This window comes from Rana temporaria, chromosome 9, assembly GCF_905171775.1.
Source record: "Rana temporaria chromosome 9, aRanTem1.1, whole genome shotgun sequence".
Classification (NCBI taxonomy): Eukaryota; Metazoa; Chordata; class Amphibia; order Anura; family Ranidae; genus Rana; species Rana temporaria.
This window is the reverse complement of record NC_053497.1, coordinates 55,025,068-55,050,047: the sequence shown is the minus strand read 5'-3', so window position 1 is coordinate 55,050,047 and position 24,980 is coordinate 55,025,068. Positions and strand designations below refer to the sequence as shown.

General features: G+C 45.8%; 1 protein-coding gene across 1 annotated transcript in view; it reads left to right on the top strand.

Annotated features, from left to right (window-relative positions):
- The first annotated feature begins 16,313 nt into the window (after positions 1-16,313).
- SPINT2 (serine peptidase inhibitor, Kunitz type 2) overlaps positions 16,314-24,980 on the top strand; it is a 28,380-nt gene continuing 19,713 nt past the window's right edge. Inside the window, exon 1 of the mRNA XM_040323530.1 lies at positions 16,314-16,955. Within this exon, the coding sequence (XP_040179464.1) occupies positions 16,607-16,955 (349 nt within the window). The 5' untranslated portion in view covers positions 16,314-16,606. The remainder of the gene's footprint in view (positions 16,956-24,980) is intronic.

The window sequence follows — 24,980 nt, the reverse complement described above, 5'->3', positions numbered from 1 at the left end:
TGTGACTCGTATTCAGCAGACAGTGGGCAAAAAGTCTGCTGACATCACACTGCTGAGAGCCTAAGCCAGCCCCTCCCACTCCCTCCACAGCCCAGCACTCCAGTAAGCACTTGAGGGGCATAGAAAAGAGCCGCTGACTAAAGTCCCGTACACACGGTCCGAATGGTCGACCGATGTTCAATAAAAATCGTCTGACATTTCGACCTGTGTGTATGCCAGACGGTCCGACAGAACCTAACCAATGGCAGAGAGCGCTGATCAGAGTGTTCTGGCGGGGGGCGTCCCGTCTGTCAGACCACAACAGCTCAGCAGGGGAGATCGCTGTACCAACGTTGGATAATTAGTACCGCAGCTCCGACCAAAGCTGACAGCTTTTTTTCATTCAACCCGCTGGGTTGAGCGAAAAAAATCATAGTGTGTACCAGGCTTTAAAGTCACAACTCCTTGCTCAGATTGGAGGGGAGAACTGAGTGATCAGTGGTTTGATTGCTCAGTTCTTACTGCAGAGCCAGCGGGGGACAGATGCAATATTGGATCAATGCTGCATCCACCTAGGTGAGTATACATTTTTGTTTTTTTAACCACTTCCGGACCAGCGATGTATGGGGACTTTCGGTGATTTTTTCGGGATGATGCCTGCCACCAGTTCCATTGTAAAAGCAATCCTAGCCGTTAACTAGCTGCTAGACTGCTTTTACAAGCAGCGGGAGGTGACGTCCCCTCCCGCAACCCACCAGCCACCACTGGCTCTGACTAGGTCATGCAAGACATTCACCTTGTTCTCCTTCAACCACAGTGTGGTCATTTTTGCTGTGTACTTTGGGTCATTGTCATGTTGGAAGGTAAACCTTCTTCACATTGACAACTTTCTGGCAGAAGGCAGCAGATTTTCCTCAAGAATTTGATGGTATTTTGCCCCATCCATTTTCCCTCTATCCTGAAAAGTCTCTGATGCAGAGAAACACCCCCAATAACAGGATATTACCACCTCCATGCTTTACTGTAGGAATGGTGTTATTTGGATGGTGAGCTGTATTGGATGTCTGCCAGACATATTGCTTGATGTTGAGGCCAAATAATAACATTTTAGTCTCATCTGATCTGACCATAACACATTTTTCCATGTGGCCTCAGAATCTTGAAGGTGCATTTAAGGTGGTCAGATGAGACTAAAATGGATGCCCTGGCTTGGGCAGGAAGGGGTTAAGAAAATTCTGCTTGAAGTAAGTATTGTCATAGCAGTCCCCATTCTTCCCACTACTGAAAAGTTTGTATGTCCTTTTATCTAGGTTTCGGAATTCAGCTGCTTGAGGCAACCTAAACAATACATAGAAATCTGACTCTGCGGATTATGAATATTTAATATACTTTAAACAAGTCGTGGACTAGAAACATTAGATGTTTACCTGGACAGTCTACTGAAAACTGACAGTTCATTATGTGGTGGAGAAGAAAATCTCTGCGCCCTCCCCCACTCCTGGACCATACTAGGCCACATGCCCTCAACATGGGGGTGGGTGCTTTGAGATATTGGGGGCTCTGTACTCCCCATCCCAAAGAATCTTGTTGCCATGCTCATACTTATTCACATAGGGGGGGGGCTGGGATCCAGATTACGATAAGGCCCCTGCCCCAAAATCACTGCCCAGGGTTGTCGGAAAGAGGCCCTTGTCCCGCAGGTCTGGTGTTGTCGGATCCTGTTCATTGAAGCCTTATGGAAGTGGGACATAAAGCCACAGGGTAGTTATTTTTTTATATATTTTCTTATTATTATTATAAATTCTTAAAAAACAAAACAAAGCCAAAACACATATCTTATTATCAACTACAAACATTCCACTTATGCCTCTTACACACAATCAGTTTTTCTGACAGGAAAAACTTTTTTTTTTTCCAGCAGGTAAATGGCTGAAATGTGTCTTGCATACACACGGTCACACTAATCTTGTCTGAAATACTGAACGTCAAGAACGTGGTGAAGTACAACACGTACGACGAGCCGAGATCAATGAAGTTCAATAGGCAGTTCGGCTCTTCTGCTTGATTTTGAGAATGCACGTTTTTTTCACGCCGTAATTGCATACAGACGACCGTGATTCTCGATAGTAATTTTTCCTGTCATGAAAATTGAGATCCTGTTCTCAATCTGTTTTTGGCAGAAAAATTGACAGAAAAAGTGTGGTGGAGCATACACATGGTCAGAATTCCTGACAAAAACCTCACATCGCACTTTTCTTGTCAGGAAAACTGATCGTGTGTACGAGGAATTACCTATTCCGATTCCCCCCTCCCCCCACAGACAAAAAAAAAAAAAGCACCCCGATCTATCTCCCTCTTAACCCTTCTCCCCCCTAGACCTCTGCTCTCCTACAGAACCATTTCCCCCCCTTACAGATCTATTACGTAGTCATATCGCTTCTCCTTCTCTTGGATACAACCATCTTCATAATTCGTAATTCTCTTCTATTCACTATTAATTATTAATCCCCTCAGGCACCAGATATAGTCATGTACACTGTAGACTTTTTAAACTTTGACCATTTCCCCCAAATGGTTTAATATACCTCTAGGGAATCTTCTGCAGTATGTTTTGTTTCTTCAATAGATCTCAATAAGTCAACCTTTACTACCCATTCCCTCATAGTCTGGGTATCAAACTTGTGGCTGCATTTAGCAGATGTGTTACTAGGGTGTTCTTATACTGGGCTAGCCAGTATATATGGTCTGTCTCCTGTGATTTGATAGATCACCCTAATAATATGCTCCCAATAAGTCTGTAGCCTTAGGTCGCGTACACACGATCGGTTAAACCGATGAGAACGGTCTGATGGACTGTTTTCATCGGTCCAAACCGATCGTGTGTGGTCCCCATCGGTTATTTATCCATAGGTTAAAAAAAAAGCAATCTTGTTTTGAATCTAACCGATGGATACCTAACCGATAGAAAAAAAATGATCATCCACGCATGCTCAGATTCAAGTCGACGCATGCTTGGAAGCATTGAACTTTGTTTTTTCAGCACGTCGTTGTGTATTACGTCACCACGTTCTGACACGATCGTCCATCAGACCGTTTTCATCGGATGGACCGATCGTGTGTACAGGGCTTTATACATTCCCACCATAAATGCGCAAAGGTCCCCTGAGCGTTGCACCCCCCCCCCAACATGTTGGGGGAACATCTGCTCTGAACTTCCACGCCCTCTGTGGAGTCACATATCACCTAGCGAATAGCTTGTAGCACATCGTTGTCTTACCATAAAATGACGAAAAACAAACTAATCTTAGACCTTCCTCCTATTTTCTTCATCTCGAATGGCTCCTATTTCCTCCTCCCATTTCCCCAAATATAGTGGATATATGGGTTCTGCTTCCCTTACCTATATTTTGGATATACTGTGCTTAAGCACAGAGGGGAGCAGATCAATTTCTCTATTAACCTCATGCTGCCTTTTCCTCGCAACGGCTGCGGTAGGGATTGTGTAAAGTGCAGTATTTGTGTATACCTCCAACTATCTAGTGGCATGTTTCTTTATTTATGTGTTATTTCAATATATGTGCAAATTATATTCTCTTTCATCACATTCCGTAAGTGCTGGTTCACACAGGGGTGACTTGTCAGGCGACTTAGCCGCCTGACAAGTGGTGCTCCGTTCTGTACTATGGATCCATTCTAATACGCTCCAACTTAGAAAAGGGTTCCTGTACGACAGGGGTGCCCAACCTTTTGAAGAGCGAGGGCCACTTAAGCAACTTGGTAACCATTTGCGGGCCACAATGAGTGGAGCGGGCGGATGACAGGTCACGGCTACTCTATAGGCCCTCCGATCCGCCGAGATGAAAGGGGAAGAATTCCCTTCTGTTTTTCGGATTGGAGGTAGGCGGGCGTAAACTGACATCTGTCGCTCTATAGCGGTGAATTGAGGGTCCTATTTGGTCGGGCTGGTTGTGTGAAAGGGGCCTAAGACTGCTTTCACACTGATGTGCTGCGGTTTACCCACACTGCGGGTGCAGCGTAGTTTACCCACACTGCGGGTGCAGCGTAGTTTACCCACACTGCGGGTGCAGCGTAGTGCCCCTGTGTCTATCCTGCGGGTTAGCTGAACTTTGACATAGACTTCACCTGTGGCAAAAGCCAGCGCTGTAGAGGAAGCATCAACTTATGGGGCTCTGCTCCGCAGCCGCTTTCTTCCTCTACCACCAGCTTTATTCACAACACTGATGCTGTGGTATGACGGGTCAGCAACCTGCGATCTAGGCTTGCCAACCCACCATTCCAGAGCAGGAAGTCACGGGCCACATCAGAGGGCTCTGCGGGCCACATCAGAGGGCTCCGTGGGCCACATGTGGCCCCTGGGCCACCCCTGCTGTACGACTTTGGGACGACTTCAGGGCGACTTGCATTGACTTCAATACAGAAGTCATTTTGTAAGTCACCTCTGAAGTTGTGTGCAGATCGCCTTGCAGAGTCGCGCTGCAAGTCATGCTGCCCCAGTGTGAACCGACACTAACTGTATCTTTATTTGCCCATCTAGTAAAATATAAAAAATTCATCTGCATATGCAGCCACTTTATACTCCCTATCTCCTAGTCTTACCCATCTAATGTCTGCATTTTTTTACGAATCACGGCCAGCAAAGGTTCCAATGGTATCACAAACAGCATTGGGGAAAATGGACACCCCTGCCTGGTGCCATTAAATAGTTTGAAAGAGGGGGACAAACTTCTATTTACTTTCATTTTAGTTGTTGGATGGTAATAGAATGCTGAAATCCATTGCATCATCCTATCTCCAATACCCAAATGTCTCAAAGTTCCCAACATGAATCCCCAGTCTACCCTATCAAAAGGCCTTTTCGGCATCTATTGACAGAGGTACGACTGGGGTCTCCCTCCTTCTCACTTCATGTGTCAGGAACAATGACTTAAAGCGGAGTTCCACCCAAAAGTGGAACTTCCGCATAATCCACTCCTCGCCCCCTTACATGCCACATTTGCCATGTAATTTTTTTTGGGGGGGGGGAGTGGGGGCTTCAGGAGGAGTGGGACATCCTGTCCCACTTCCTCCTTCCGCCGAGGGGGCCGCTAAGGCGATACGTCATATCGCCTTTTGGCGGCCCCTCCCTGTAGGCGATCGCCTGGGACACGTGACAGGTCTCAGGCGATCGCCTGTCCAATCAGATAGCGCAGCGCCGCTCACGCATGCGCAGTGAGTGCCCCGACGTGAAGCCGAAAGCTGTCACGACCGGGTGCCCACAGCAACAATGAGGACGCCGGCCGGAGAGGGGGGGAGAGGAGAGGAGCTCCGGCCGGCACGTCGCTGGAACGTGGAGCAGGTGAGTGCATGTTTATTAAAAACCAGCAGCTACACTTTTTGTAGCTGCTGACTTTTAATAAACATTAAAAATGTCAGGAACACCCCTTTAAGGCAATTGTCTTTCCCTTCCCGACCTGTCAAAAATCCTACCTAATTATTATGGATACATCTTGGCAGTAATGATTTTAACCTTTCTGCGATTATTTTAGCAAAGATCTTTATACAGTAAAACCTTGGTTTTAGAGTAACTTGGTTTGAGAGCATTTGCAAGACAAGCAACATTTTTAAATAAATGTTGACTTACACAGCAAAGTCTTGATATACAAGTAGCGTCATGTCACAACTGAGTAAAAAAGAGAAGTGAAGTGTAACAATATGGTTACATTTAATGAAGGTACAACATTTAGCAACGTATTGCTACATTTAGAGATGTCTCTCTTCTCTTTTATACTCTGTAGCTCCTGCTGAATTTTGATTCTAATCCCCTTGTGGAGGGTTCCATTTGTGGATGGACATTTTATGGTTACACAACCTGGTCACATTGCTATAATCTTTTTATATGGACTATAAACTGAAGGACCTATGAATAAATGGTTGTGGAACGAATCATCGGAGTTTCCATTATTTCTTATGGGGAAATTTGCATTGATATACAAGTGCTTTGGATTACAAGCATGTTTCTGGAACGAATTATGCTCGCAATCCAAAGTTTTACTGTATCTGTATTTAACAATGATATCAGTCTGTAGCTTGGATCTTTTTCCTCCTTCAGAATAAGAGTTATATAGGCCAATAGTGACTCCCCCCGCAGATTCTCCCCCTCTCCAAGCACATTCAGGTAGTCACATAGTTTTGGGGACTAGGAGTTTTTGAAACCTTTTATAATACAAAATGGAGTACTCATCAGGTCCGGGGCTCTTCCCCAGGGCCATATTCTTTATTGCTTTTATCACCTCCTCCTGTGTAATCAGGTCCTCTAGTAGTTGATCGAACTCATCTTTGGGTATCATTGGAATGTCTAGTCTCTGAAGGTACTCCTTTATTGCAAGGTTCTCCTCCCTTTCCCCCTATTTTCCTCTTTCTGTCTCACATTATAGAGCCTACCGTATTATGAGTGAAATACTTTTTCAGGAGATGCACCATTTTCTCTTTATCGTTTTTAATTTTTGTGATAAAGGCTTTTTTTTCCCCCCTTACTGCTCTCACCCACAATTCCCCCGGTTTATTCCACCATTGGTACCTCTCCTTCATAACTTTATAAAATGCAAGTTTTTTTCTCTTTTTCCAGAAGTGCTGCAAGCTCCCCTTTTTTTCAATGAACTCTCAGTTTTCTCTCAGTTTTCTGGGATACCTTTAGGCCTAGTCTGTTGTTCCAACTCCTGAATCTCTCTATAAAGGGTACTCATCTTCTCCTGTGTTTTTTTTAAGCTCCTATACCTATTAATACCTATTAATACCCCCCTTTATATAGGCTTTATGCGATTCCCACAGAGTGGACCGTGAGGTTTCTGGTGTATCATTAACCACTTAACGCCCGCCGCACGCCTATTTACGTCCACAGAATGGCACGTACAGGCAGATGGGCGTATATATACGTCCCTGCCCGATCGGGACCCCCCCCCCCCCGCTGCGTGCGGCAGGCGGATTCCCGCCGGGAGGGATCCGGGACGACGGCACGGCTATTCGTTTATAGCCGCTCCGTCGCGATTGCTCCCCGGAGCTGAAGAACGGGGAGAGCCGTATGTAAACACGGCTTCCCCGTGCTTCACTGTGGCGGCTGCATCGATCAAGTGATCCCTTTTATAGGGAGACTCGATCGATGACGTCAGTTCTACAGCCACACCCCCCTACAGTTGTAAACACACACTAGGTGAACCCTAACTCCTACAGCGCCCCCTGTGGTTAACTCCAAAACTGCAACTGTCATTTTCACAATAAACAATGCAATTTAAATGCATTTTTTGCTGTGAAAATGACAATGGTCCCAAAAATGTGTCAAAATTGTCAGAAGTGTCCGCCATAATGTTGCAGTCACGAAAAAAATCGCTGATCGCCGCCATTAGTAGTAAAAAAAAAAAAATTAATAAAAATGCAATAAAACTATCCCCTATTTTGTAAACGCTATAAATTTTGCACAAACCAATCGATAAACGCTTATTGCGATTTTTTTTACCAAAAATAGGTAGAAGAATATCGGCCTAAACTGAGGGAAAAAAATTTTTTATATATGTTTTTGGGGGATATTTATTATAGCAAAAAGTAAAAAATATTGCATTTTTTTCAAAATTGTCGCTCTATTTTTGTTTATAGCGCAAAAAATAAAAACCGCAGAGGTGATCAAATACCACCAAAAGAAAGCTCTATTTGTGGGGAAAAAAGGACGCCAATTTTGTTTGGGAGCCACATCGCACGACCGCGCAATTGTCTGTTAAAGCGACGCAGTGCCGAATCGCAAAACCTGGCCTGGGCATTTAGCAACAAAATGGTCCGGGGCTTAAGTGGTTAAAGGAGAAAAAACCCTTCAGCTCCTGTTCTATCTTCTTAATTTCTGTATGATCCTGAATAAGGCTGGATTCACATTTATGCATTTTTAGTGCTTTTTTCATTTTTGAAGATTTGCACTACAGAACGTGTTCCATAGGAAATCATGTTAAATGGACTGAAGTGCAAATCTGAAAAATTCAAAAAGCACTAAAAATGCATAGGTGTGATTCCAGCCTAGGCCTGATTCACACCTATGAAGGTTGCAGTTTGCATATTGCAGGTGAATTTTGCTTTTTTCAATACATGCTTTTCATCCATTGAAGTTTATGGAACACAAAACCAGAAAAAAGTCCATAGTAAACCATGTTAAATGGACTGTAGTGTGTTTCTTCAAAATTGAAAATGTGCTAAAAAATGCATACTGTAGGTGTGAACCAGGCCTTAGAGCAGGGGTCTCAAACTCAAATTACCTGAGGGCCACAAGACAAGTTTTCATATGCCATGGGGGACCGCATGCAAACTTTCAAACTTCAAAAACAACAGTACTGGTGTCAGCGAGCACATTATTACCACCAGCACTGGTGTAAGTCAGGGTTTGACAAATTTTCTTGGAATCTAGGAGCCAGCTAAAAAAGTTAGGAGCCAGAAAACGCACCCTGTCCCGACGAGCTTGCGCGCAGAAGCGAACACATACGTGAGCAGCGGATATGTAAACGGTGTTCAAACCAAACATGTGAGGTATCGCCGCGATTGGTAGAGTGAGAGCAATAATTCTAGCACTAGACCTACTCTGTAACTTAAAACATGCAACCTGTAGATTTTTTTAAACGTCGCCTATGAAGATTTTAAAGGGTAAAAAAGTTTGTCGGCATTCCACAAGCGGGCGCAATTTTGAAGCGTGACATGTTGGGTATGAATTTACTCGGCGTAACATTATCTTTCATAATATTTTAAAAAATGGGGATAACTTTACTGTTGTCTTATTTTTTAATTAAAAAAAGTGTAATTTTTTCCCAAAAAAGTGCGCTTATAAGACCGCTGCGCAAATACGGGCGTAACAGAAAGTATTGCAACGATCGCCATTTTATTCTCTAGGGTGTTAGGATAAAAAATATATATAATGTTTGGGGGTTCTAATTAGAGGGAAGAAGATGGCAGTGAAAATAGTGAAAAATTACATTAGAATTGCTGTTTAACTTGTAATACCAACGTCCACCACCAGATGGCGCCAGCTCACATCTGGTGGTAATAACTTGTAATACCAACGGCTCACCACCAAATAGCGCCAGCTCACAAAAAAAAAAAAGAAAAAAAAAATTTTTTTTTTTTTTTTGCTCCCCCCACTTCTGCCCTGCCTGCGGGCCATTTATAACTGGTCCGCGGGCCGGTACTTTGAGACCACTGCCTTAGAGAGTCACTCAATTTCCAAGTGATTCCCCCTCAGGTTCCTGTCGGTATTTCTAACTGAATCACTACTGGGGCATGATCAGAGATAGCAATTGTTTTGACGGCTGCGTTTTTAGGAGAGACTATTAATGGGTGTTCTAATAATACATAGTCAATCCTTGAGTATGACCCATGGACAGCAGAATAATAAGTATAGTCTCGGGCCTCCGGGTGTCCGATCCTCAAGGCGTCCACTAGCTGATGTTCTATTAATAATTGTTTTGTTTCGTTCTGCCTTTGGGCTGTAAAGCAGGTAGAACCCCCAGGGGTAGCCATCTGCAAGTCTTTACACATGTTAAAGTCTCCTGCTATAATATGTTTTCCTTCTTTAAATCTGTCAACCTTCTCAAGATTTTCTTCAAGAACTTATTTGGATGTGACAGTTTGCATAGGTGTGAACCCAGCCTAAAGAAGAATTAAACCCTCCTATCCTTTTCAGCCAAGGAAGCTGCCATCTTGGCCTCTTTTTAATCTGCAACTGCCATGGTGTTGCACATGTGATCAGTTATGACACCAACCATTTGATGATTTGACAGTTTGGTTAAGAGCACAAGCAAATGTGACAGTTAGCATTCCTGGCATGCCAGGAATATGAGGGTCCTTTCACAGGTTTTTCAGTTAAAAAAAAAAAGCATGAAGGCCTAGTTCACACTATTGCAGGGGTGGGAATCACATGTGTTCCCACACCCACATTTAAAATGCTTTTTAACCAGTTCCCAACTAGGCCAATTCTGACATTTCTCTACTACATTTTTTTGCTAGAAAATTGCTTAGAACCCCCTAATATTATATATAAATTTGTTTTTGTTTTTTTTTTTGTTTTTTTTTAGCAGAGACCCTAGAGAACAAAATGGTGGGTGTTTTTTATGTCACACAGTATTTGCACAGCAGAGGTCTACCCAAAAAAAATAAAATAAAAAAAAACAGCAGCTACACATACTGCAGCTGCTGGCTTTTAGTAATAGGACACTAACCTGTCCTGGAGTCCAGCAATGTCGGCACCGCAGCTGATGTTTCCATCAGCTGTCAGGTGCTGCCGCCACCATTGCGGGTAAGGGTACCTGGCAGTGTAGCCTTTAGGCTTCACTGCCGGGAATCCTACTGCACATGCGCAAAGGCCTGCTCCTTTCATCTACTGGCCCAGCGACAGGTTGAGGAGGAGGGAGCCCCAGCCGTGAGGTCAATATCTGCGGCTGAGACTCCCAAAAGTGGGAAAGGATACCTGTCTGTGCCCCCCCTACCCCCACAAAGGTGGCAATTATGGCATCAGAGGGAGTGAGGAATCGGATGAGCGGAAGTTTCACTTTTGGTCCCGCTTTAATTCATTTTTTTGCACACAAACACTATATAATACCCAATGTTTTGTTAAGATGAAGTTACGTTAACTAAATGGATACGTAACATGTCACACTTTTAAATTGTGTAAGCCATATGCGTGCGGGACTTACGTGTGAGTTCACATTTACATGTAAGCAGAGGGAGAGGGGGTTCTTTAAATGTTCAATTTATTATTTATTTTAATTCAAACTTTTTTTTTTTATCAACTTTATTGCTTTTACAATGAACAATATCCCTTGTGAAAGCATGGGCCGTGACAGGTTCTCTTTATGGAGTGATCTGGGGTCTATTAGACAGATCAGTCTGATTGGCTGCTTCCCTGGCCAGGTAAACAAAGAGTTGAACCCTAAGACCTATTTCACACTGAGGAGTTTTTCAGGCGGTACAGCACTAAAAATAGCGCTGCTATACCGCCTGAAAAATTCCTGCCCAGCTACCTCAATGTGAAAGCCGGAGGGCTTTCACACTGAGGCGATGCGCTGGCGGGAGACAAAAAAATCTCCTGTCAGCAGCATCTTTGGAGCGGTGAGAGGAGCAGCGTGTATCCTGCTCCTTCACCGCTCCTTCCCATTTAAAACAATGGGAAACCGCAGCAATACTGCGTGCAATGCTCCTCTGCAGAGGCGCATTGCGGGCGGTATTAACCCTTTATCGGCCGCTAGCTGGGGTTAATACCGCACCGCTAGCGGCCGATTCCCGCGGCAATCACGGCAGTATAGCGCCGCTATTTTTAGCGGCGATATACCGCCACCGCGGCTCCCGGTCCAATGTGAAAGGGGCCTAAGGCTCGATTCACACCTATGCATGTTTCTTTTGTGCTTTTCGCGGTGCTTGCTGCGTTTTTACTGTGATTTTGCCGCGATTTGCGTATTTTTTTTCCATCAATTTTTATTTTTTTACATTTCCTTTAACAACCAGCTATAAACAGGTAAAAAACGCAAAACGCAGCAAAATCGCGGTAAAAACGCAGGAAAACGCGGTACTTGCGTTTTGGATGCGGGTCCATTGAATTCTATTACATGCAAAACGCTGCTTTTTGCAGGAAAAAAAGTCCCCGACCCTTTCCAAAAATGCAGAGGCACAAAAAAGCATTGATGTGAACATGTTCCATAGGAACCCATGTTAAAAAAAATTCCCTGCATTTTTGCAAAACGCAAAATGCACCAAAAAACGCATTAGTGTGAATCGAGCCTAAGTGACAAAATCCTCATCGCTTCTGGTTTCCGAGGTCACAGAGAGGCAGGAACAATGTCAGTTACTTTCTCTCTGTGTAGATCCGCTGTTGAATTGCTCCTGGGCTCTGCCATCGGATGGCAGAGCCCAGGAAAGACGCCCACAGAGGTGTTCAAGTGGCTTTGAATTACTTCTGGTCAAGAAGGAATTTCCGGCTAAAAAATGTCATATCGGAATGATGCCTGCACCCGGTTTAATCCGAGGACGTCATATGACGCCATACAGGGCACAATTGAACACAAATGTGCAGGGCTGCCTTTCATTCTGAATGGCACCCTTACGCATCTAAAAACGCAGTGTGTTTGCGGGTGCGGTAACCACTGGGAAATCGCATGGTGTTTTTTTCCCGGCCGCTGCAGGCATAGCTGCTCCGTTGCAAAAAGGGTTTTCTTAACTGAAAAATTGATCAATGTGAAAGGGTCCTAACTATTTTTTTTAATGGTTAAAATTGATGGTTCCGCTTCCACACCTGGAAATGTGCAGGAGCGTGCGTTTCTGTGATCATTCTGGGATCGTGCAAAAAACACACATCATGCTTGCAGTGCCATAGTTAGGAAACACGCGGTTTGCGGTGTGACAAACTCGCCATAAATAAAAGTGAAAAGCTCACAACCCAAAATTGTGCTGGAGCTTTTTTAGTGCTTGTAGGGCAGTCTATTCAATTGAATGAGGTGCCCTATGCTGTTGTGCAAAAAACGCACCAAGAAAGTGTAAACACAGGTATGTACAGCGATGCACAGGTATGTAGGGGACCACACTTGCCTGCAATTTGCAGGTGTAGGAATCGCACCAGTTACCACCACCAGCCAAATCGCACTGCTCTTATGAGACGCGCAGGGCTGTAATTCATTCTGAATGGCACCTCCACGCATATTGGCCAGAGTGTTTGGGGAGGCCGCAGGGAAATCGCATGGCCAAAAAAACATGCGGTTTCCCTGTGGCTGCTTTTTTTTTTTTTTTTTTTAAATTGCATGCCACTTATTTCTGCAGGAAACATAGGCACAGCAGCCTATTCAAATGAGCGAGGTGCCCTATGCTTTTGTGCAAAAAACGCACCAAGAAAGTGCAAATTAAAAAAATGCAGGTTAGTGCTATGCACAGGTGTGTAGGGGGCCACACTTGCCCGCAGTCTGGATGCAGGAATCACACCTGTTCCTGCACCCGCAACCACCAAATCGCACTGCTCTTACGAGACGCTAGGGGTTGTCATTCATTCTGAATGACACCCCCGTGCATCCCAGCTCGCAGCGCATTTGCGGGTGCAGAAACCGCAGGGAAATCGTATGGTTAAAAAAGACCATGCAGTTACCTTGCAAACCCGTTTTTAAAAAGGTGCATGCACCTTTTTCTTGCGGGAAACGCGAGCACAGCAGCCCATTCAAATGAATAGGCTGCCCTGCCTAAGAAAATATGGCCCGCAATAGTGTGAACCTGGCATAAAGATCCACCGGTAAGCAATGCGGCTTCTGTATCATGTGACCTCTGTGACTGGCTGGCAGGTCGGTTGTTGTACTAGGAGCACGCAGTGAATGCGCTCTCAGCACACAACCTCCCGTCACCATAAGCGCATGTGTGCCTCTTCTGGATGCTCACTTTTCTTGCTGTATGTGGTAGGTAAGAGGTTAAAGTAGAACTGTGGGCAAACAAATCGGACGACAGATCGTCTGACTTTTTTCGCTTACTAGTCGCAAGTAGAAATTGAATAGGTTACTAAAGTCACGAAAATTCGAGTACGACAGAAAAAAAAAATGGGTAGTGATGTCATGTGTTGTAATGTATTTGTATTGTGTTTTCGGACGACAACTGTACTGACTAAATGAAAATCGTACGATCTGGTATCGTACGAGGAACATTTTCGTGCATGTCCGATCGGATAATATCGGAGGAATTGTCGTGATCGGCTCTTGAAAGCTCTGTACTAACAATTTGATTATCGTACGATTCTTCCTCGAACAACAGTTTTCGGATCGTGTGTAGGAGGGTTATAATTCCTGTCAGATTTTTATTTATTTTTTGCCATCTGTGTCCCATTGCGGAGATTTCCCTTCGCTTCCTGTCCAATAGCCAAACAGGAAGTGAGAGGAAATCCCTGATAATTAAGGGAATTTCTTGGGGACCCCCAGGTCACCACAACTAGTGTCCCCATTGCAAAATGTCCCCTCTATTTTTTTCTGGGGACAACCTAAAATTTGGGGTTTTCTTTTACTTAATTATCGTTAAAACTCTGTTCACATCTTGGCGTCACGGATCGCGTCAAATCGCAGGAAGCCCGTGCAATCGCTGTCACTTCCAATGGCACCCCGGTCACACTGCGGGGGTGCCATTGGAAGTGACGGGGATCGCACGGGTGTCCCACGATTTGTCGCAATCTGGGACGCCAAGATGTGAACGAAGCCTACATAATGATAAACAGGATAAATATAGATGATGAATCTCCCTAACAGGGCAAAGGCAGCAATAAAACCTGACAGGGGTTATAACACTCTCAAACACTCTCTATCCAAAGATCAAAATCACAGCATGAACCAGGAATTGCCGGCAATCGGCTTTTCCTCAGTTGGCGCTGACAGGGAGAGCCGATCGGCTGTTATCCTGTTGGGGGGCGTGGGTGGTGTGTGCACTGGTTATCAGCACATTAATTATCAGCACAGCCCTCCATCAGAGGTGCCCACCACAGCTGCATATCAGTGTCCATCAGCTGCCAGTCAGTGCCCACCCAAATCACCAATCAGTGCCCATCAAAGTGCCAATCAGTGGCCCATCAGTAATGCCTGTCAGTGCCCTTCAGATGCCCATCAGTAATGCCTGTCAGTACCTCCTTATCAGTGCCTATCAGTGTAGCCTATTAGTGTCCATCAGTGCCACCTATCAGTGCCCATCAGCAGAGGTGTTGCTAGGGAGGTGCGGGGGGTTCGGTCCGCACCCGGGTGACACCCGCTAGAGGGGTGACACCATCCCGACATTGAGGATTTTTTTTTTTTTTAGCTGACACGTCCAGCTCTGCCGCGTGTATGTCTGTCCGACTTTGTCCCTCTGCCGAAATGCTTTGCAGGCGCTTCGGCAGCACTGCCCAGTCCATTTTCTGGAGCGCTGTATACAGCATTTTATGGCACAGTTGGAGCGTTTGATGGCACAGTGGCTGCGTTTCATGGCACAGTGGCTGCTTTTAATGGCATAGTGGCTGCGTTTAAGGGTACAGTGGCTGCGTTTGAGGGCACAGTGGCTGCGTTTGAAGGGCCCAGTGGCTGCATTTAATGGCACAGTGGCAGTGTTTCTTGGGCACAGTGGCTGCGTTTGATGGCACAGTGGCTGCTTTTAATGGCATAGATAGTGGCAGTGATTCATGGGCACAGTGGCTGCATTTAATGGCACAGTGGCAGAGTTTCATGGACACAGTGGCTGCGTTTGATGGGCACAGTGACTGCATTTGATGGGCACAGGAGGCTGCAATTGATGTGTTTTTATATATTTTTTGCCTGCCACCAAAAATTTTGAGCACCAGCCGCCCGCCACTGAGCAGGACAGAACACTGTGGCAGGCTAGTGTGTGTGTGTGTGGGGGGGGGGGGGGGGTGACACCAATTTTTTCCGCACCAGGTGACACCAACCCTAGTGATGCCACTGCCCATCAGTGATGCATACCAGTGCCCATCAGTGTAGCCTATTAGTGTCCATCAGTGCCACCTATCAGTGCCCATTAGTGCTGCATATCAGTGGCCATCAATTTTAAATATTAATGTACCACCTTATCAGTGCCCGTCAGTGAAGGAGAAAACATCATTTTATACTGAAAACTAAGAAAAAAAAATTTGGTTTAATATTGGTATTTTTTAGTTTGTTTAGCAAAAAATAAAACTCCCAGTGGTGATCAAATACCACCAAAAGAAAGCTCTATTTGTGGGAAGGAAATGATAAAAATGTAATTTGGGTGCAGCAGTGTATGACCGCGCAATTGTCATTCAAAGTGTGAGAGCGCTGACCTGGGCAGGGGTGCCCGGTATTGAAGTGGTTAATGATTGGTGAATGACATGTTGGTGATCGCTCATCAATCGCTGACACTGTCAGTAAAGCCCTCATTCATTCCTGTGTGTCCCCCCAATACACAAATGATTGACCCCCCTCTGGAGGTTTATGACTCTCCTCCTCATCATCACTAATGAGCCTCCAATACACACACATAATGAATGGTGGACAGGAAGCCCGGGGTGAGAGAACATCATTGTGTACGGCTTGGTGATGGTGACTAATGACATCTCTGCTAGGACACTGAAACTACCCCCCGCCTCCTGAAACCGGTTCTCAGACCGGAAGCAGGGGGAGGCTGAAGAGTGTGAGATAAACAGGAAAACAATGCGGTGACCCCGCCCACCTTACCTGCACAGCGGCTGGGCGGGGAGGGGGAGGAGAAAAAGGCGGTGCCCGCTAACTATGTTACCTGTGGTGACGTAAGGGGGTGGGGCGGGACGGGAAGGAGAGAAAGGCGCGTCCACGCTTCATTACCTGTGGTGACGTAAAGGGGGCTGTACTTATTGAGGAAACACAGAAGTCTGGTCGAGTTACTTGCAGACTCGCTAGTGACGCGAACGAGGTGACTGTGAGGAAGGAGAGCGGACCACCTGTCTTTATCGTACGGAGAGTCGTAAAGGGGGTGAAGGACTCAGCAGAGTGGCTAGTAGCGCGCGGTATCGCCCCCCAGAGTCAGCACAGCGAGGGGAGCGTCCGCTTTACAGCAGCGAGTAGAGTTCGAGTGACGTCACTGTCTACTCCCCGCCCACGCGGAAATCTTAGCAATGGCGGCTTGGCTCCGCGGGTTCCTCCTCTTCCTGCTCCCCTTGGCCCTGGCAGACCCAGACTTGCCATGTGAAGGCTTTGAGGTGGTGGAGGGCGTCGGTCTGGTGGATGTGGAGGCCCCCACTGCCTTTGGGGTGAAGGTTCTGCAGGCGGAGAATGCAGAGTCTGATGATGCCTGCTGGAGGCAGTGCTGCGGGATGTCCACCTGTGACCTGGCTGTGCTGTCCAATGGGACGTGTCATCTCATCCGCTGCAGCGTCAAAGAGTTCAACATGTGCCAACTGACCGCCCAGGAGGGGACCAGGTCCTACCGCAGAATGGACGCCGGGGCCCAGCCCAAGCAGGAAGGTAATGACACCGGCTGGTGAGACCGTCACCAGAGAAAGGCAAAAGGAATGTAAAACGTGTGGATAGAATAGGGATGGGTAAACCTGTGGGGTGTTTTTGTTGTTGTCTGGGTCCCCATGTGAGCTTTCCATTCACTTCCTGTCCTGCTGACACAACAGGAAGTGAGGAAAATACCAATCTTAGATACACCCCCCCCCCCCCCTCCACATCAATTTTAGATAGCCGGTGACTTGTCCTATGTTCCCCTAACGGGGAAGTTCCTTGGAAGTCTGCGCAGGCGCAAACTTCCAGACGGAAATCTCCAAACCTCGCCCGGCATCCAGGCTCATTCTTTAACATCCCCGTGGATTGGATGACGGCCGAGGTTCGGAGATTTCCGTCAGCAAGTTTGCGCCTGCGCAGACTTCCAAGGAACTTCCCCGCTAGCTGGAACCATCTCAGCACATCAGATTGCGCATGCGCTGGAACTTCCAAGATAGCTGGAACCAGCACGGCAGATCACCGGCCATACATGGATCAAAATTCGGCTGGTTCTGTAGGGACCTGCCAAATATCGCTCCATCTATGGGCAGGCTGATTGTACCATCTATTGATCGACGTGGGTACAGGCACTACCCTTAATCATTGTGATGGACCAGGAAGGCTCCCTGTGATCCTCAGAATACAATAGCACTGCGGGAGACATGTTGATGGGGGAATCCAGGGACCCGAGATAAAATCCATTCCTCTGACTTGTCTAAAGAAGAGCCTAATGGCCTCAGAACCCTTAGCGGGCTGCAGTGCATCCATGGACCTGCTTAGCAGGGGATCCATGAACAGATCCTTGCTGAATCAGAGGAAGACGGAGCAAATTGTCCATCTGGGTTTTGTCTCCAGCCTGAATCTGGACCTATGTTAGGTCTATGACTGACTGACAGGCAGCATCTCTCCGCTTGGGGAGGTGAGAGACCCGAGCCATCAGCAGTGTTCGGTTCTCAGAGGCGCCGGGGGACAGATACAGCATTGGACCCATTCTGCATCCACCGAGGTAAGTATGATTACGGTAAAAACAAAAAATATTCCCATACTTCTTTTAGGTTTCTTTTTCTGAGTTATACAGAACCCAACTTGCCCTGTAAACTAGCAACATAAGATGTATAGTTTCTGTTCGGTAATCCATATCCAATGGATGCATGATACATAGTTTCTGTCTAAAATGTAACGGTGTGTTGAATCACTTGCGTAACATCCTGTGTATAGCCCTTTATTACCAGGACGGGTTTCAGTGCTTTGATAGTGACAATTACTCTGTCATGCATCACTGTACCCAAATGCATTTTGTATCATTATTCATTTCTTTCTTTTGTTTATTCAAAGGAGAAGTCCAGCCAAAGCTTGTTTGTCTGGACTTCTATGGATCACAGAAGTGCAGTTAATTTTGCACTCCTGTGACCCATTTTCAGCGGGCAGAAGTCTGCTGACGTCATGGATATCAGGCACGACAAAGGGGTTGTAAAAGTTACCCCCCCCTAAATACCGGTAGCTTCCTTTACCTTAGTGCAGTCCTCCTTCACTTACCTCTTCCTTCCATTTTGCTTTTAAATGTCCTTATTTCTTCTGAGAAATCCTCACTTCCTGTTCTGTCTGTAACTCCATACAGTAATGCAAGGCTTTCTCCCTGGTGTGGAGTGTCGTGCTCATCCCCTCCCTTGTACTACAGGAGAGTCAGGGCGCCCGCTAACACACAGCTCCTTTCTCTATCTGCAACGTAGAGAGCGTCTTGACTCTCCTGTAGCCCAAGGGAGGGGGCGAGCACGACACTCCACACCAGGGAGAAAGCCTTGCATTACTGTGTGGAGTTATAGACAGAAGAACAGGAAGTGAGGATTTCTCAGAAGAAATAAGGACATTTAAAAGCAAAATGGAAGGATGAGGTAAGTGAAGGAGGACTGCACTAAGGTAAAGGAAGCTATTTAGGGAAAAAAATTGTACCTTTACAACCCCTTTAAGTCTGGATCCGCCAGGTGCCTGGACCTATGCCCGGCTCAGCCTCTCAACGAGCCGGTGTTCTGCCGAGATGTGTACCCCCCCCTGGCGGATAATGTCTGCGCAGGCGCAGCGCCCTAGCAAACGGAGATGCCGAATATGTAGAGCAGGGGATCGGCTGTAGCCTGCGCAATGAACAGGACATTGTGAGAGACGTTGCCGCACGCTCCACTCTGCAAGGGGCGGGTGTATTAATATACCGTGTAAGGGGCGGATGTATTATTAGGGTGGTTTCATCAAGAAACTACACATGTTTGTGGGCCATGTTTAATCAAATGAAGGGCAAAGAGGCTGTATTTTAAATTGATGGACCTAGACGCTGCAAAACCCGCCCTTCATTTGATTAAACATGGCCCGCAAAGACATGTTTTTTTGATAAAACCACCCTACGAATGCACCCGTCCCTTGCTGTAGCCATCCGCCCCTTACACAATATAATAGTAATATACATCCGCCCCTTGCAGAGTGGAGCGAGCATCGGAGCGTGCAGTGTGTGTTGGTCATTGCGCATGCGCCGTGTACAGATGAGTCACATCTGTGTTGATCTTCTGGTATTTTCGGAGGTCCATTGTGCTCTGTACTGCGCAAGTGCGGCGCCTGTGCATTACAGAGCGGGCATTATCCGCTGGGGGACAATTCTCGGCAGGACACCGGCCGCCCCCGCCCCTCCACAGCTTGGCTCTCCAATGTGCGAGGAAGTAGAAGAGCAAAGAGCTGTGACTGACAGGCCGTACACAGTGGGGGGTAATGGAAATGAAGGGGTTAGTGATAAAGGAGGTGAAGGGTTAATATACAGGTCACACAGAGACAGGATGCAGATCAGATGTACAAGGGAGGAGGGGAGATGGAAGGGGTTAAATAACAATCCTACATTAAACATGACAGTTCAATTCCATGAAGGGCACATCAGACGCCCAATGGAAATTTCTTTACAAGTGGCAATTCAGAAATGGGTGTGTGTTTTGCTTTAACAATATGGCAGAAGGGAGGAGGTTTAAATAACTCTGAAGCCAAAGACTTCTATTTTTGTGGTAATGGGGAAAGGATAAAATCCCAGTCCTTTTTGTGGCACACTGGGAGTATTTTTTTTTTTTTTTTGTCTCTGAACTTTCTGTCCTGAAGACACAGCTGTAAGTGAATGGAAACCTCTGACTGGATTCACACCTATGCATTTTTAGTGCATTTTGTAGATTTGCTCTACAGAACGTGTTCCATAGGAAACCATGTTAACTGGACTGTAGTGCAAATCTGCAAAAAGCACTAAAAATGCATAGGTGTGGCTTAGGCCTAAGGGCTACTTCACACCACAAACACACTCTAGATCTGTTCCAGGTGCGTTTCTGCATGCATGTTTTTGGCGCATTTCTTAATGCGTTTCCAGATGATTTTTTTTTTCTTTTTTTTCTTCTGTACTGTGGTCTGGTGTGTTATGTGTTTGCTGTGTTCCAGTGTAGAATTTATTTTTATTTTTTTCCTAAATGGGTTCCTTTAAGCTAGTGCATTGTTACTTCACTTGCCCTTTCCTTCGATTTCCCTTCTAAATGTTTTTTTTTCCTTGTCTGAATTTCTCACTTCCTGTTTCTCCTCGGTAAGCTTGCCCCCATCATCTGAGCCATTCCGGCTGGGGGTTAGTCAGCGTGCTCTCCCCCAGCCACTTGGATGATGGGGGGGGGCAAGCTTACTGAGGAGGAACAGGAAGTGAGAAATTTAGACATGGGTGGGAACATTTAGAAGGGAAATCAAAGGAAAAGGTAGGTGAACCAACAATGCACTAGCTTTAAAGGAACCTATTTAGAAAATAAACCAGGGATCCTCAAACTACGGCCCTCCAGCTGCTGCGGAACTACACATCCCATGAGGCATTGTAAAACTCTGATATTCACAGACATGACTGGGCATGATGGAAATTGTAGTTCCTGAACAACTGGATGGCCGTAGTTTGAAGACCCATGAAATAAACAAACCTTTACAACCCCTTTTAAGCAAGGGGGAAAACGACTCATTCACTCATACAGGCAGGAAAAGGGGGTTCGGTTGAGCTGTGGTGTTGCCACCCCCTTAACTCACCACAGTGGTTAGAGAAGGTTTTTTTTACATGAGCAGCAGCTGCAATGCTTTGTGGCTACAGCAAAAATTACCCCTTGTTGCGTTCAGTGGGAAGAACTGCTGCCAATCCCAGCCCTTGCAGTGATGCTGTGTTTTCAGGGTCAAAACAGGAAGTGAGGAGGTGATATCTCCTCCCAGACACCATTTAAATGCCCTCTAAAAAGCGACCCTCCACATCTTGGATTTGATTGGGCCATAAGGGCTGCCTCTGGTGTAAACGACCCCTTAGATAGTTTCTCATTGGAGCCAGTGTCCCCAGTTGTTAGATTTCCACTCTAATTGTATTTCAATACAACCATAGCACAATCTAGTACCTTTGTTACTGGCCAGATCCTTCCAGTTTTGTCAGGGTAGCTCCTGATCCTACAGGCCTCGGTTTCCGTATTGGAAAACTTGGGCGCCTCGCTGCCTACAAGCTGGGGAGGGATCTATTGATAGCCGTTCATGCAAACCATTCCTAAAATGGAGGCTGATGTTGCTGGCTGTTCCTTCTAAAAATGCTACTTTCCTGGCTGTCATGCATTTACTTTTGCTTCAGTACTTTGAGTCACTTGCAGCAAGAGTGAGGATTCGGGCTTCTGACATACTGAGTCCCTGACCCAGAGCAAGCATGCGGATCAGGAAAGCCAGAGTAATGAAGGTGTGGGGGGGCAGCCAGGTAACCACTTTTTTTTTTTTTTTTGGGGGGGGGGGGGGGGGGGGGGAGATTTACCTTTGGTAAAGAGTAGAGAAGGGTTAAAACCCATGACCTGTTTATGTTGTGGGTTTTTTTGTTTGTTTTGGGGTTTTTTCGTTGGCCATCTGTATGCCATTGTGAGGGACCTCCCTTCACTTCCTGTCCTGTATTCACAATAGGAAGTAAATGAAAATTTCCCCAAAGTGAAGTTAATAGGCTCTCAGATGTGTACTCTGATTTCTATCTTCCTGTTATGACGACTCTCTCCCCTCTTTCTTCAGTCCTGGTGACAATGGTCCCAGAACAGTGTGGGTGAATCTACCAGGCAGGGATGTAGACAGCAATAAAAACCTTTGCATGTTTAACTCCTCGCCACTCTATCCAAAACCAAAAATAAGGGCTTTAGATTGTTTCAATGCACCCTACTTGGTTTGAAGTTTTCTTGGAGGGACAAAGTGGAAGGCAAAGATCAGGGGGCTACATGAATGCCATGGGAAGCATTGAGGAATAGAACACGGGTACTGAGGATGAGGGGAACAGTGTTGGATATGACAGGTTTGCTTTAAGCCAGATCAGGAAATGTGGTCACCCCGGAGGAGGAAGTGTGGTGACCGCAGGTTTACAGCCGACTCCTGTTGTGTCTGCTGTTTGTATTGTGTATTTAGAAGTCATAGCAAAGTTATTCCAACATGACAGAATACCAATGGTCGAGCCTGGCTACCAACAGCTCCATTCCCAATGTCTAGATATTTGTGATGGTGAAGATATTCCATGTCCCTGCCAAACCTCTGAATCATGTGGGAACAATATACATGGTTGCACAATGACTACACACTTAAAAATTCAATTGTGTAGATATATTAAGTGAATGCTGATTGTCTAAAGAAGTTTGCTATGGATTTATAGGCTGATAGTGTTATGTTCGAAGTATCGGGCAATAATTCATCTGATAATTAGAAATGGCACACTTAACACTACACAAGGCAAACGCCCGTTGTTGGCAGACTGCTGTAGTAGTACCCAGTTTTGTCTGGCACCGAGACATAGGAATAAAGCACAACTTCTGTTTTTTCACATTGCTTAAAGGGGTTGTAAAGGTAATTATTTTTTTTCTTCTGTCTGTAACTAAACACAGTAATGCACCCTGGTGTGGAGAAAGCCTCTTGAGGGGCAAGCAGGAGTGTCGAAATAACCCGGTAACACACAGCTCCTTTCTCTATCTGCATAGTAGAGTGTCCTGACTTGCCTGCTCGCCCCCTCAAGAGGCTTTCTCCACACCAGGGAGAAAGCCTCGCAATACTGTGTGGAGTTACAGACAGAAGAACAGGAAGTGAGGATTTCTCAGAAGAAATAAGGACATTTTAAAAGCAAAATCGAAGGATGAGGTAAGTGAAGGAGGACTGCACTAAGGTAAAGGAAGCTATTTAGGGAAAATAAAATTTACCTTTTCCACCCCTTTAAGATTTTTTGCCTTTGTGCATTCTATGCACGAGGGTAAAAAGCCCTCTGGGTGCAGTGCCCCCCATATACTAACCTGAGACCGATCCAGTGATGGGCATGAGAGCGGCGGCTCTCCTCGGTCTCAGTCTCCTCATAGGCTCACATATCAGGGGGAGTCATTGGCTTCTGCTGTCAGTCGCAGCCAGTGAGGAGAGAGCGGGGGTGGGGCCAAGCAGCACTGTGGATGGACACAGTGTGGCTGGGGAGCGAGGCCTGCTGGAGTGCCTTCATAGTGAGGATCAGGGCTGCTCTGTGCAAAACCACTGCACAAAACGGGTGAGCAAAACTGTAAAAAAAACAAAACTTTTTAGAATCTCTTTATAGGCTCATGCACACAGGCAGAAAATTGCCATTGCCATTAAGGCTGCATTCACACCTCGGCGTACTAAATCGCTGCGTTTTGTCCCGCGAATTGCGGCGACAAATATCGGCGTTTTGTACCGCGATTTGCGGCGACAAAACGCCGCGATTGTGAATGCAGCCTTCACCCCCCTCTATGGAGATGGTTCACATCTCCTATGCCGAACTTTTTTTTTTTTTATCAGATTTCTTTGTTTTAAAGACTACCCACCAGATTTTTATCAAATTTTATTTTAATAAAATGCTTTTGAAGTAAAAATCTATCTAAAGATAGTTTTTATATTTAAGATGCATTAATTTGTTTATTCAGCATAAAATGGAGCTTGGTTATGTAGCATGAGGCTGTATATTCTGCAATATTTACCTTTTTTTTTTGTAAACTCATTCATTGAATCCACGCTTTGCAAGCTGAGAACATGCACTGCATTGATGCATTCACACAATTTTACAGTAATCGGGAGATGAAACAAAGTGCTGAGCCGTGGCTGCAGCATATGTGAAGCCAGCCTAAAGGCAGAATTTTTTATTTTATATTTTTCTTGTTTTTGGATGGAGTAAAGATTGGTTATAACTCTCTCTCTCCTTTTTGCAATCTGTGTTGCATTGGGAGAATGAAATGTACTATAAAATGTTGCACTTGATTTACAGTAGTATTCTTTCCTGTTTTACATGAATACCTTGGTATATTCCTTCCTCCCCCCATGCTTTGTAGATGTGTCCTACACTGGGTACCTTGGTATATTATCCCCCCCCCATGCTTTGTAGATGTGTCCTACACTGGGAAGTCATCTTTACCGTGAGATCCAAATTTTATTTCAACTGAAACTCTGAGGCCCCGTACACACGACAGAGGAACTCGACGTGCTTGGCACGTCGAGTTCCTCGTCGAGTTTTGGGATGAAGCCGCCGAGGAGCTCGGCGGGCCGCCTTCTCCTATAGAACAACGAGAAAATAGAGAACATGTTCTCTATTTTCTCGTCGAGTTCCTCGGCGGCTCCATCGAGCCAAAACTGTACAGACGACAGAGTTTCTCGGCAGAATCCGGGTTTTGACCGAGTTTCTCGGTGAATTCTGCCGAGAAACTCTGTCGTGTGTACGAGGCCTCAGTGTTGGAGAAATCCTTGTGCTGCTTTTCTTCCTCATCTGAGATTGTGATGTAGATAATCATGGCAGGAATTGTCAGTTTCTGTTCCCTTTAGTTTTAGACTAAGCAGAATTTTATGACCTTTTACCAAAGCTGATAGTTGTGCCAAGAGATGTCTGCTGTTACCATAAGAATCTTTGAATTTTTGTTTTATGAAATTGGCCAGCAGACTGTATAGCGGGCGCGTCCATGTGCCAGCTTGCATGTCCAACCA